This window comes from Thunnus albacares, chromosome 4 (assembly GCF_914725855.1).
Source record: "Thunnus albacares chromosome 4, fThuAlb1.1, whole genome shotgun sequence".
Taxonomy (NCBI): domain Eukaryota; kingdom Metazoa; phylum Chordata; class Actinopteri; order Scombriformes; family Scombridae; genus Thunnus; species Thunnus albacares.
Window position 1 is genome coordinate 15,285,274 of NC_058109.1, and position 13,099 is coordinate 15,298,372.

General features: G+C 38.0%; 1 protein-coding gene across 1 annotated transcript in view; it reads right to left on the bottom strand.

Moving 5' to 3' along the window:
• The window catches only part of LOC122980984 (protein phosphatase 1 regulatory subunit 1A-like), a 28,444-nt gene that overhangs the window by 1,898 nt on the left and 13,447 nt on the right, over positions 1-13,099 (bottom strand). Inside the window, exons 3-6 of the mRNA XM_044349461.1 lie at positions 6,467-6,504; positions 6,228-6,291; positions 4,187-4,369; positions 1,574-1,702 (exon numbers count right to left, since the gene is read on the bottom strand). Of these exons, the coding sequence (XP_044205396.1) occupies positions 1,574-1,702; positions 4,187-4,369; positions 6,228-6,291; positions 6,467-6,504 (414 nt within the window). The remainder of the gene's footprint in view (positions 1-1,573; positions 1,703-4,186; positions 4,370-6,227; positions 6,292-6,466; positions 6,505-13,099) is intronic.

Sequence of the window (13,099 nt, forward strand, 5' to 3'; positions counted from 1 at the left end):
TTGTGTTTTACCGCACAGAAGCAAAGGTCAAGATGTAAAAGGTATACCTCCATTATTCCTTCTGGCTTTTCAGTTTGAGTGGTGGAGAGTTACACAGAAAATTTCATTTCTGTAATTCACTGACACTTTTGTTTTTTTATGATATCATATGAGAAAAAAATATTTTTTGTTTTTTTTACATATTCTTCCACTTTTACATTTAAAATTGTCATGCTCTGTAAAGGTTTTGAATGAGAAGCTCTGATACCAGATCAACAAATGGTAAACGGATGAAAAAACACTATGAAATTCATAACACCTTAACTTAACATCCAATATGGTTAGAGCAATTATGAGCATTTGACAGTTCATTAAACTCCTCACAGCTTAGCAACCGTTGCTAGGCCTGCTAAGTGTGTATTTCTCCACATGTTGAAGCAGCGTGAATGGGTCTGTAATAACAGCAATACTCCTCATTTAGAGAGTTTGAAGGGTGGGACTTTTTTTAGTCTTTCCAAAACCAAAAACACAGGTGCAATAGTATAAGAAATGAATTAAACAATGTCTCCTCTAATATAAGGTGCAATCATTAGCATGTCCGGCTAACAAGCTTACTGCCCACAGTAGTAACCTCGAGTTACTGCCCAGGTCAAGTCAATCACTGAGTAACTAAATTATTTTGTGGGGTTGCATGCTACATTAGAAAAATCTCCATCCAGGACTTCACTATTCCTGAATGCTTTGACATATAAGTTTAGGCTAATGTTAGTGGCCCTTTCCTGCTCTTTATGGGATTTGGGAAAGTTTAGACCAAACTTTCCACCAACTTGTTATCAGTGAACCATGCGCTTAAAAAAAAAAGAACAATAAAGCAAAAGTCTAGAAATGAGTTGGCTGGAAACATTAAAAAGTCATTTGGAGATTTAAACCAACTCCCAGAGTTAGCATTAGTAAGCTAACTAGCTACAGCTGTTAAAATCTGCCAGTTTTTAATTTCAGCCAACAAAATCAATGGTCATCGCTTTCTTTCATTTTCTTTCATGTGGAATCAAAGACCCATTGTTTAAAAATGACCATGAATTTTGTTTCTTAATAAATGATCAGTTGTGATTCTTGACCTTCTAAAGTTTTATGAATGTACTATAAATGCCCTGTGACTGTAAATGTGTGACATCATAATTCATTATGAAGGTTTACAGCAACTCTTAGCATACATTAGGCTAGTCTGTGTTTTATACGTTTTATATAATGCTTAAATTGGCTTAACACAACTAAATTTTCGTGATTAATAGGTCCACATACTGTAGATGATAAAAAGACAAAAAAGAAATAAATAAATCAAAAAGTAAGAAACAAACAAAAATAACAAGGAAAATTCACAGTAATGACAGAATACCCCCAGACGTTTTGTGTGTAGTGTGGATCAAAGCCACTTCACAGATGTTTGTTGATGAGCCATGATTACACTACACCAAGCCAAGCCTGTTGAACTGTTTAACATTTCTAAATAAACACTGCCTGGTGAACCGATCATGAAGGGTCTCCAGGGGGAAGGATTACTGCGTGCCTGTGGTTTTTTTTCACTTTTCTGTACCTGCTTGTGCTTTGCTTTGTTTCGATGAGGGATCTGCTACATTGGCAACGCTGGAACAATCCTCTTTTTCCTTGGAAAGGGGGCACTCGAGTCCACCTGCAGCTTCTAATCGACTCTCCCTTGAGAACTCTGCAAAGAAACAAACAGAGGAAGAGATGGAGATGAAGATAGTGACTGATACAGCTGTCCATAAATTATAGATGATGCAAATACACTTTTCATCATACAATACTGTGAATAAAATGCTTTGGTCCTTTTGTTTCTGTTAAATTATGTTAGTGTATTGAACCAGACTGCCTTGTCTCATCAGTCAATGCCACCTGACATTTACAGTTACGTGTTATTTACTCATGCTGAGTGAATTCTAAAGGCTGATCTTAAGCTGAAGCCACACTCGACTGGGCTGGCGTTAATGGTCATCGATTTGTTTCCCCCGGCTTCCTCTTTTCTCCTTTCATCAAGACTGAGAACTTAATTTGCAGCTCTATAACGTGAACAATCCATAAAGAAACACACAGCCTCTCACAACCTTGAAGTATGTGGGTATGTGAAGCTTTTACATCACAAAGAATCAACCATGTGTGTCCCAGTGATTAAAATGAAAACAAAATTTATAAAAATGTTTTTTGGCACCACTCTGAGAAACAACCATGTCCACTCATGATGCATTAGTCCTGAGTAATTACTGAATGTGTGTACAGTATTTGCTGTACTCTGTGACCATCTACTCACCTGCCATTAAAATGAATTATCTGGCCTGAACTGAAAGGCTGACCTCTGCTTTTTGTCATTAGATAGAAAGTATTTGGCACAGAAAGGAGACTGTATCTGCCAAGGTGGCACTTGACTACTGACTATGTAAGTGATTTCTTTGAAGGTGCAGTTCAATATTTTGGGAAATACACTTATGTGACTTCTTGCTGAGAGTTAGATGAGAAGATTGATACCATTCTAATGTAACATTAATCCTGACCCTAACCCTACCGTTGTTTGACCATACACTCCAGTTAGACACATACGAGCGTTTTTTAATCTGATGCCTGTCGGTGCAGTAATCGGTAGGACAACATTTGTCTGTGCTTTTCAAAACCATTACTGTCACTGTTAAAAAATGATGATGTTTCATGATGTGACAACGCTGTGGTTAAGGTCTAGTTAGGTTTAGGCACAAAAACAACCTGGCTAAGTATAGGGAAAGATTATGGTTTGGGTTAAAATTATCACTTTGTTAAGGTTAGGGGACGGTCACAGTTAAGTTTTTTAAGTCTGTCTTGATTCGTGGTTGGAAATGTGACACTCACGAATGGAAACAGGAAACAAACAGTGGAACCTGTGGCAAAGTCCACTGTTGAGTTTTACTCTCCACCAGACTTCCTCTGAATGAGGAAATTTGTCAACTTTTAAATACGTCACTTGAACTGAGCCACTGCTCCCGGTCATACTTACTATGGCTGCTAGATGGCATCTGTCACTCAAACGTGACTCATTTTTGGGTGACTGACATACGACTTATTGTGTTGTTTTTCTTGGGAGGACAGTTTTGTCTGTACAGTAAATATGTAGGTACCACCATCAGCTGGTTAGCTTAGCTTAGCACAAGGACCGAAAACAAGGGGATACAGCTAGCCTAGCTCTGTCTAAAGTTAACTTAATCTACCCACCAGCACTTCTAAAGCTCACTACCTAACTTAAACCACACAAAAACTGCAGTGTAAGAACAACATTTAAATGGCATTTAAATGTGAACTGTTTGTGGACAAGAAATCATGCGGCACATAACACTGAATTGTAATTTTTATGTAGGTTTTTATTTTTTAAACAAATAAGATATGACATGTTAATTAATGAGCCTCAGAGGTGCTGTTAGGCCGATTTTATTTCCTTTGGACAGATCCAGGCTTGCCGTTAAACTATAACAGGCCGCTGGCTCACATAGTACACTATTTTTAGGACAGATGGAAGAGTGGTATCAATCTTTTAACTCTCAGCAAAAAGCAAATTTCCTATTCCTTTAACTATTCCTTTAATCATTCCTTTCTTTGCAGCCCCAATCCCTTTGTTTCACATCTTATAATTCTCCTCTTTCTCCTTAACCCAACATTTACATATATCCCTTACAGCCATTTTCAAGCTTTCTACCTACTTCTAAACATGACTTTTATCCCCTTTTCCCTTCATTCTAGACTCCCTCTCACATGTTAATAAGCTGTATTTGGCTTTATTCCTTTTCTTTAATATCCTCTTTCCTTAGTCCTCCATCTGCTCTCCTTTCATGGTACCACAGTGGTGACCTCCTTATCTGTCCCATCCATGTCCTCCCTTCACTGCAGCACTCTCATACACTCTTGCGTTCATCTTTTCATCATTTTTCTACACCTTTTCTTACCCACCACATGTTTTGGTAGACTCTCTCTTTTGGCCTTGTTCATACGTTCATTCATATACTTTATTCCTATTACCTGCTTACACTGACTGAAATTACGTTTTATAGGTCGGTGAATTACTCCTGATCGTGCTAAAGTCAGTCATAGATTTCCAAGGCGTGTTGTGTCACTGAGTATGTAGCTGCAAAGCTGTAAGCATAATTCCTCTTTTCATGGTCTCCAAACATACCCTCCATTTGGCAGCGCAGTTTCTCAAAGGCCTCTGCAGTGGCCTCATCATCATGTGGGAGCTCCTCCCCAGTGGGAACAGAGTCAGGGCTGGGCCGGTCCGACAGGCAACTCTCTGAGGAGCACTCGTCCCCAGCTCCCTGCTGCTGCCTGTATAGGTGGTGCTCTACCAGGAACTGCAGCTCTGGTGAGAGGGAGTAAAGAGATGATAATGAACAGAGAAAAAAGAGTTGGTGAAGGAGAGGGAAGATTAGAGGAGAAAGGAGTCGATTTATGAAATAGTGGTGTTAAAGTGTTATGTAAAAAGCATGAAGTCGTTGGGGAGATGGAAACAAAAGGAGGACAAGCAAGGAAAGAAAGTGGTGTGAGACGAAGGGAACCAATGGGAGAGAAGAGAGGGTATGAACATTACACAGGAAAGAAAGGTGGAAGAAATACAGCACTTCAAAAGAATATTGTAGGTTAAGCATTTTTAATAAACTCACAACATTTCATGAACAGCAAGCACTGCTTTAAGTGTGGGGGCAGGCAGGGACACATCCAAGTTGGGAGATGATTAGTTTAATCGCTGTCTTCGTATTTTTTAAATGACCTCCTTCATCCATGGTTTTATTACTCTTAATCCCTTGCAGGGGGAAACTTAAGCAGACTGATTTTCGTGTGGGTTTTATCTAAGAAGTGACTCATCACACTCATGAGCTGTTTAGCTGTGAAACTAATTGAAGAATAAACATCCTAGCGCACCAAATTTCACTTAACTTTGCATTATTGTTCCCTTGCTTCATTTTCTTTGTTATTGTAATTATTCTCTGTTTTACTGCACACATTCTGCATGAACTATTCACATTTGATATTTGTATTTAATTGTAATTGACGACTAGGATTGAATGCAAGGATTTATTACTAGGAAATAGGGTTTGCATTGCATCGCAGCCTACAGAAATATCAGCTGCTGGAACACTTGGACAGCAATTGGATTCTGTGTGTGCCTATTTTTAAATTTGTTCTTCAAGTTTTCTGCAGCATCCCAGGTGCCCTAAAACATTCACTTTTAGCTCAAAAAATTTAAATTGGGAGAAATTCTGGTCAGAAAATATGGATAATTTGGATAATGTGTTCTTAAGCAAGTGCAGCACTGATTGGCTCCAACACTCAGTGTAGAACAAACTTCCATCATTAGTTTAACTACAGTACTTTGCCAATTCAATTCAAGGCTAACATCTGACATCCAAGACTTGTAACAATGGGAAAACTGGGTATTGGACATACTATTGGTTTTATACCACTGAACCTATTTAATTAGACTTCTTTTTATTTTAACCATTGCACCTCTGTTATTGGATGTATTGAACTTTTGATAAATTCATTGTTGGATTCTAAACCCCTTGTTTTCTGAATTCCTATTAATTGCTGCAGTTATCAGGCAGCTGATTCCTCAGCAAAAATATTTTTTTAGTTCCTCATCAAGGTTTTTCAGGTGCTTTTTCTTGTTGGAAAAGTTTCCCTCAGTTGGCAACGGCTGTGTAGGCTTGTATAGCATATTCAGACATTGCATGTTAGGGTTGTGCATACACTGGATTTGACATTGTCACAAACGAACAAATCTCTTGTTGTCCTTAACTCACTTTATTTTCTCTCACTAATTTTAGGCATAAGAGAGGCAATTGGGGCTTTAAAGAGGTGTAAGAGAGGGGCATATATTCTGTTATGTTTATGTCATTAAAAAATACACAGTTATTGGCAGTACTTTGGGAATTAGGAGTTTTACATGTATAGTTTTGCTGTTTTCAATAAGGCTGATAAATCAGTCATTTTGTTTCACTTCATTCTGAGTATCTTAACAAACTGGGTAGTGATTCAGTGGTCTGGAACTAGACTACATTTCAATAATAAACTTGTCTCACTGTAAAGAAAGGAGAAATATTAGCAAAAATTAGGCTTCTACCTGTTCATGGGTACAAACAGTGTGATCTAACACATTAAATGCCAGCATCACACATCGTCACTCATCACAACATGACAGGACTGATAACTGACTCTACCTTTCATTGTAGGTGTGCCCTTTTGACCTTTTCGCCGTTGTCGAGGTGAGTTCAGCAAGGCTGCCTACAAAACATCAACTTGTATTAGCCGGGCAGAAAGAGCACTCAGATAAAAGAGATTGTTTCATCATAGAAAAAGATCATTTTTCATTAAAAAGGGAAAAATTGAATTCCCATAATTCCATTTCTGTGATTATATTTCAATCAAACAGACTTTGAGGAAGCATGGATTACATTACCTTGTACAACTGGTTTGGGAGACGATCTTCATCAATTTCTGTGAGAAGGAAAATAATATAATCAGTTGACAATCATACTTAAATATATTAAGTATGTACATACTGTACAGTACTGACAAGGAAATAGAAAGCACTCAAAATTCAAAGACTCCACTTCCACTCCATATGTTGTGCAGTTAATATTGGTTATAATTGCAGTATGTCAGTGCACTGTAGCTGGAGTGCTGCTGTGTATCGAGACAGCACAGCACAGAACAGAGTTGATATGAGGTGACCTCCAGCCAGATGGTTATCAGACACACACTACAAGCATTGCAGTAAGTGTTTGCTCATTTTTTACTGAGCATGGTGGGTGGAATTATTTCAAATTATTTTTTTATTATTTTCCACTATCATCTATGAATAAAAACAGACTGTCTCATTTCTGCAAACAAAGGGGTTGCTAATCCACTCTGCGTACAGCCTGATGACAGATTAAGAGTAGAACTCTGTTTATCCAAACTGAAGTGCTCACTTGATTTATATTTCTAAAAGTAAATACAGTGTGAAAAGGAACAGTATATTGTTGTAGAGATTGAATTTTCTTATGAGAACAAGGATACTCCAACACAGTACAACACACACGAGAAGCTCGTATGACACCCACTGGTAAAGGAAAAGCTTCATCATCTGTAGTCAATATGTGAAACATGACTCTATTGTCACTATATGAAAGGACAGAAATAGAAAAAAAATCAGTTGACTGTTGTACAGTGAAACCATTAACTGTGATCAATAGTGAGTGCTGAACCCACATCCAACTCCACGTTTCCAGTCTGAACTTTTTTTCTAGGACACCACCTTGTTGCTTGGCAACCTATGCATCCCTAGGCACTATGAAGGCACTGTGTGTATGTACTGTATGTGTGTGCCATTGAGCATGTGCATATATTATTCCCACTTAAAAGTATGTGCGAGGCTGTTCAAAATGCCAGCTATGTGATGCTTGTTTCTCTATTCATTTCTTTCTCTCTCTGTCTCTCTCTGCACCAAACACAGACCCAGTGGTGTATAAAACCTAACACAAAAACCATTACTTTTCATTTTGAGAGGGATTCATCTCTCTGCTGTTCATGTTTACTGTGAGGCTTGAAACTGAATCTTATTTTTAGCTTCTCCCAGGAGTATGAGTAGGTTCATACAACCATTATCGATTTTGTTACGAATCAATCCTAGGAAATGGGCTGGTCTTGGACTGTCCTTCAAGTCACGGGGCAAAAGCTTAAGATTTATAGACTGGTATTTGACAGGCAGTTGTCAAACTATATCAGTCTGAAACTGGACTGTAATCCAAAACATTTTGTGTATAGCAATAAAAAAAGTTGTCTAACCAGAATGAAATTAGAAGTAATGTAGAAAGACAAATGCATAAATGCAGCTAACTTCTGGTGATGATGGTAGTTTTAACATCGTAAGAAGTTCCAACAATTAAACACCTGCCATGATGTCAAAGAGTCAAAGTAGATATTGTTATTAAAGAAGATAAATGTCTTAACCCTGAAAAGATGCCAGAACATTTTGTAATTTCGGAGATAATAATTAGACATGTTTGTGTACCACAGATGGAATGAATTGGAGCTTCAAATTTATCAGGTGTCTTCTCAGTTTTTCATTATATAATCACAAGACTTAGCACAATGAGCAGCTGTAGCAGTAGTAGATGTGGTTAAAATATTATTTGGGTCAAGACACATAAAATATTCACATGCTTGATATTCTGATTGCTTTCTCTGTGTGTATCGAGCCCATCTGTGCTCCCAGTATCAGAGAAGGGGCCAATAAAAAAAAAGCCTTTCCAGCAGTGATGAGTCTATCACTGCAACTCCCAGCTGACTGTCTGTCTGACACAAAGCCAGATGAGAACAGAAAGGATCTCCTGACTCCACTTTACTCAGCCAAGCTGCTCTAATTTAGTAGTCTACTATATCTGCTGTTGGTTCACAGTTGTTGTACTGTATTTGATTAAGAAAAATATGCAAAACAGGGAGAACATTTGCTCAATCTGGTAAACGAAGACAAACCAGAAGACTACACACAGTCAGTCTTGGATTTAAAGGGGATGATTTATCTTTGTTCTTTTTGCATTTACTGTTGCTAGGCAGAGGGCAAAGTAAGTGGGGGAGGAAAAAGAATGTCTTTCTCCTTTTTTATAAAAAATAAATAAATAAATAACCATGTTCTTCATCCTCACCTCCTACTTATTTGGTTTAAACAAAGCAGCCTCTATCTGTATTTTGATACAGATATTATCTCCTCAACAAGAGTACAGAAATAAATATGCAAATGATGGTACTATTTGTTATCAGTGGAAATGTAGAAATTAGGGATGTATATCAAAGGGTGTGGAAAGATACTATCATAATATTGTGCTAATGATAATCAGGTAATCATGGCAAAGGCTATGACAGTTATCTGTTATATAAAATGGTATTGTGTTTAAAAGAAAATATACCTCTAAAATGACAAAAATAGTAAAAACAGATAAATAATAAAATGGTCCTTTTTATGATAATAAGAAAGGTGAAAGTGAACGTAAGTGTCTTTTAATCAACACACTCTCAACATGATCACACGTGCCATCATTTATTCACCACAAACAATAAACTGGCAAAAATCTGACCTGCTAATCTGACCTTCCAGTTACAAATGTTAGTAGTTGTAGGGAAACACTTCTACCTCATTAACATAATGTAAAGTATTGCAATACTGGTGCAAGAGTAGCAATAGCATTGGATCAAGATCAAGATGTCCCACCCCAAGTAGAAACAGAAACAGGGGGTGTCCTGAAAGACTAGGGATCTAATTTAAGATGCTAACTGTGTGACTGTAATGCCTCTGGTCCAATTCTGTCCGAGTAGACATCTATGTCTACTGTCTAACAAAGAAAAAATAAAATCAAAAAACAATATCTAGGAAAAAAATTACTTGACCAACACATTCTCATAATTAAACGACATTGGAAGTCTAACATTCATCCAGTGAAAAATGACCTACTGTTACGTTTACACCATCAGGCAGCCATAGCACTGCACTCCAGAATGACCCATAGGACCTTAATAGGCTGCTTTCCAAAACCATTACAAGTCTGGTTAGGTTTAGGCACAAAAACCACTTGGTTAGGGTTAGGGGTCGGGGGGGTGTGTCGTGTAACATGCCGTTATGGTGACAACATTGGGAGGGTGTTGTGTAGTGAAGTGGGTGTGTTGTGTAGGTCTGCAAGACTGCAGATAGACCCTTCTCCTGATCATGGAAGTTTGTCACCTTATATTGACGTTATCTGAACTGCGTCACTTTGCATCACAAAATTACTACAGCCGCTAGATGGCGTCTGTCTCTCAAACGTAACTTTCGATTGTTTTTCTCGGCTGAATTTTCTACCTATACTGCTGTTTTTCTTTTGATAACAGACTGAAATTAAAATATGTTTGGCTGTATGTGCATTTAGGTCATGATTTAAAAGTTATTAATAAATCCAATTTACATTTTTCTACATATACTTAGAGTTTCATACATTTTCAAAAGTGTTGCAGGTGGCAGATGCACAGATCAGCTGCTGCTGGTGCTTGTGGGGATGAAGTATCTCACTTAAAGGGCACTTCATGACATGTGATCACAAGTGGGCATGTGGTTATATCCTCCCTGTTCAAAGAACATATGGCTGTGTACTGCTGTCATAGTTTTCACACAGCTCATCAGGAAACACAAAATACCAAAAAAGTTGATAAAGAAGACATTTTTCCAGGTTTTATATACTATATATAATAGATGTAAATATACTATTTTTGTTTTAATTTGTTTTATCTCACTTATATTTTCTCTTTGTCTCTCTCAAAGAATCAGTAAAGACACAAATCCTTTCGAAAAGCCAGCCCCCTCTTCAGGGGAAATTCAAATCAGACACCCTCTTAACACAATTATTTAGCCTTCAGCCTGTTTTTGAGTTGTCTTTGCATCTGTGGCTGTTCCTCTGATGTGCTATTGGGGTTCACAGTGCAGAGGGCAGAGCAATCTGCAGAGCATTAAATAATGCAGGGCTCTGTCTGATGTGGGGCACACCATTACTGCACCAGCACAGCTCCTCTCCCTCATCATCATATCTACTCCTTCCCATCCCCCCTCTCTCCGGCACATCCTCATTCTCACACACACACAACTGTAACTGTCTCGGTCTCTGATTGTGTCTCTGTGTCTGATTTGATATCTGTCTTTGCCTCTGTTGGTCTGTATCAATCCATCTGTCTCACTATCTAATTTTGTTTCTTTCTTATCATTGCCTGGGATATTTCCATGGCATGGCTGTCTTTCTAATAATGATGAATTTTAAGAATGCACACATAACAACTAGTGTGAGATTATATACAAATCCATTAAAATATATGTCACACAGCTCTTCTCCGGTGTACAATGCTTTATTTCAGCTATCTTGGCTTCATCATTAGCCTTCATAAGGATCAGCAGGTTCACCTAGCAAAAAAGCCACTCGGGGAGTACTGTAGATTAGATTTGATGTGATAACCATTAATCCCAAACTGTTTGGTCATCCATGCACAGTGTCAAATAACAAAAGAGACATAGGTCACAACAGACACCACGCGAAAGATTGCCACTACTGACAGCGAGCTGTTGAGCTGTACAGACAGTGAGCTGTTGCTGCTGCCGCCTCCATTGTTTTCAATGTAAACACGACATCAGCCATGCCATGGCAGCAAGGGGAGGGGGCGGCTGGCATTTGTGAATGTGCACAGATCTTTGCCGCTGCGTTCAGAGTTCATAATGGTTAAATTTTTTCTACTTGGCACTGCAACTCGCTATGTGACCATGGCAAGCACAGAAATGATGGAGAGGGAAATGCATTTGAGAAACGATACAGGAGCTGATTTTACTGGTAGGCTACCTGAGTTTCCTGAACGATACACCTCTTCACCAGCAGAGAACAGACAGATCAAGAGAAACAGTATTGGAACAACATCAGCTTCAAAGTCTGATTATCTGGTTTGAGACAATAAACAGGGTTTATGATACTAGTTAGCAAAACTTACTATGTATTGCTCACCATTTCCTCTATTTTAAACTACAGCAAGCTCTAGCAGTGTGGTGAGATTGTACTTTTGGAGAGCAGCAGCCTGTGGTGAACACGCTCGTGGGATTGGAGGTCAAAATATAGAGCACACAAAATAACACATCTTCCAAGAGGACATTAGTGTAGCTCTAGAGGCTGCATGCCTAGCCACTAAGCTAAAACAAGACTAAGACTCTACAGCTGCGCTAGCGGCTCTGTGAGGCTGTACTTGAGCAAAATGCTAAAATCAGCTAACATGCTCACAATGACAATGCTAACATGCTGATGTTTAGGAGGTATAATGTTAAGCATGTTCACCATCTTTAGTGTGTGCTCTTTGTGTTCAGTACTAATTAGCATCCACTAATTAGCACTGAACACAAAGTACAGCCAAGGCTGATGGGAAAGTCAAAACTAAGTATGGGACAAACTGGTAAAATGTCAGGTGATGACCAAATTACAGTTCATCGTGAGTAGGGCATGAATGTGTGTACACAATTTTTTGGCAATCCAATAGTCATTGAGACATTTCACTCAAAACCACAAATGGTCAGGGGATCACTTCAACTTAATAAAAACAAAGTAATAAAATGCTAATCATACAGTAAGTAAGTGATGTACCTAAAATCAAGACAAATAAAATAGGCAATACATAGAAATGTAATTGAAACCAAAACAATTTGATGAACTAGTCTCTTTTTTATCCAAAGCCATCTTCAGGAAGAGCTCAGTGTTCTGCTATGGTGCATTAGCTGTTTATGGTAAATCACTCAAATCTTAATTCAAGTCAAATATCTTTTTATGTCAGGCATATAACTTAGAAAAGAAGAAGGAGAGCAATAAATATAAAAAAAAAACTACACAAACATCTAAAATAAGTTTGCTTTCAAAAGCACACTGTAACACCATGAAAATATGATCTCATTACATATTTCAAATACTGTAACACACTCCCTCGTTCCACATAATCTGCCTTATAAGCCTTTTCTCAGTTTCATTGTCTTTTCATATTCTCATTCCTTCACTTCAGAAATTTCTCCGCTACGCTACTTCAAACCCTCTTAAGTTCTGTCTTTCTCTTTTTTCTTCTTTTTCTCTTTTTGTCTCTGATCTACTAAGCGGGGAGGATTGTTCAGGGTTTTCTCTGCACTGCTGTTCAGAGATCAAGGTTGATTGTGAGACACTCCACATGCTTAGTATCCAATTACTGAATCAAACACATACACAGACACATGCACATGTAATCATGCACACACAAACAAAGATTAACCAAACAGATCACAGGCAAAGAAAACACTTTTGATTTAATTAGAAAGACTGATGTTTTTGGATAAATAACACTAAACTAAATAATAAATAAAATGCTGTGATTTAAAACATATAAATGATGTATCAACTCTTATTTATTCATTGAAAACTAAGAATGCCACAGAAAATTACTCTCCGCCCCACATTCCCAGTTGACCATCACTTCATTCTGCAGTGCATGGGGCACATTACATGCTCACTCGCCAAAGTACAGCAAAGGCAGGGAG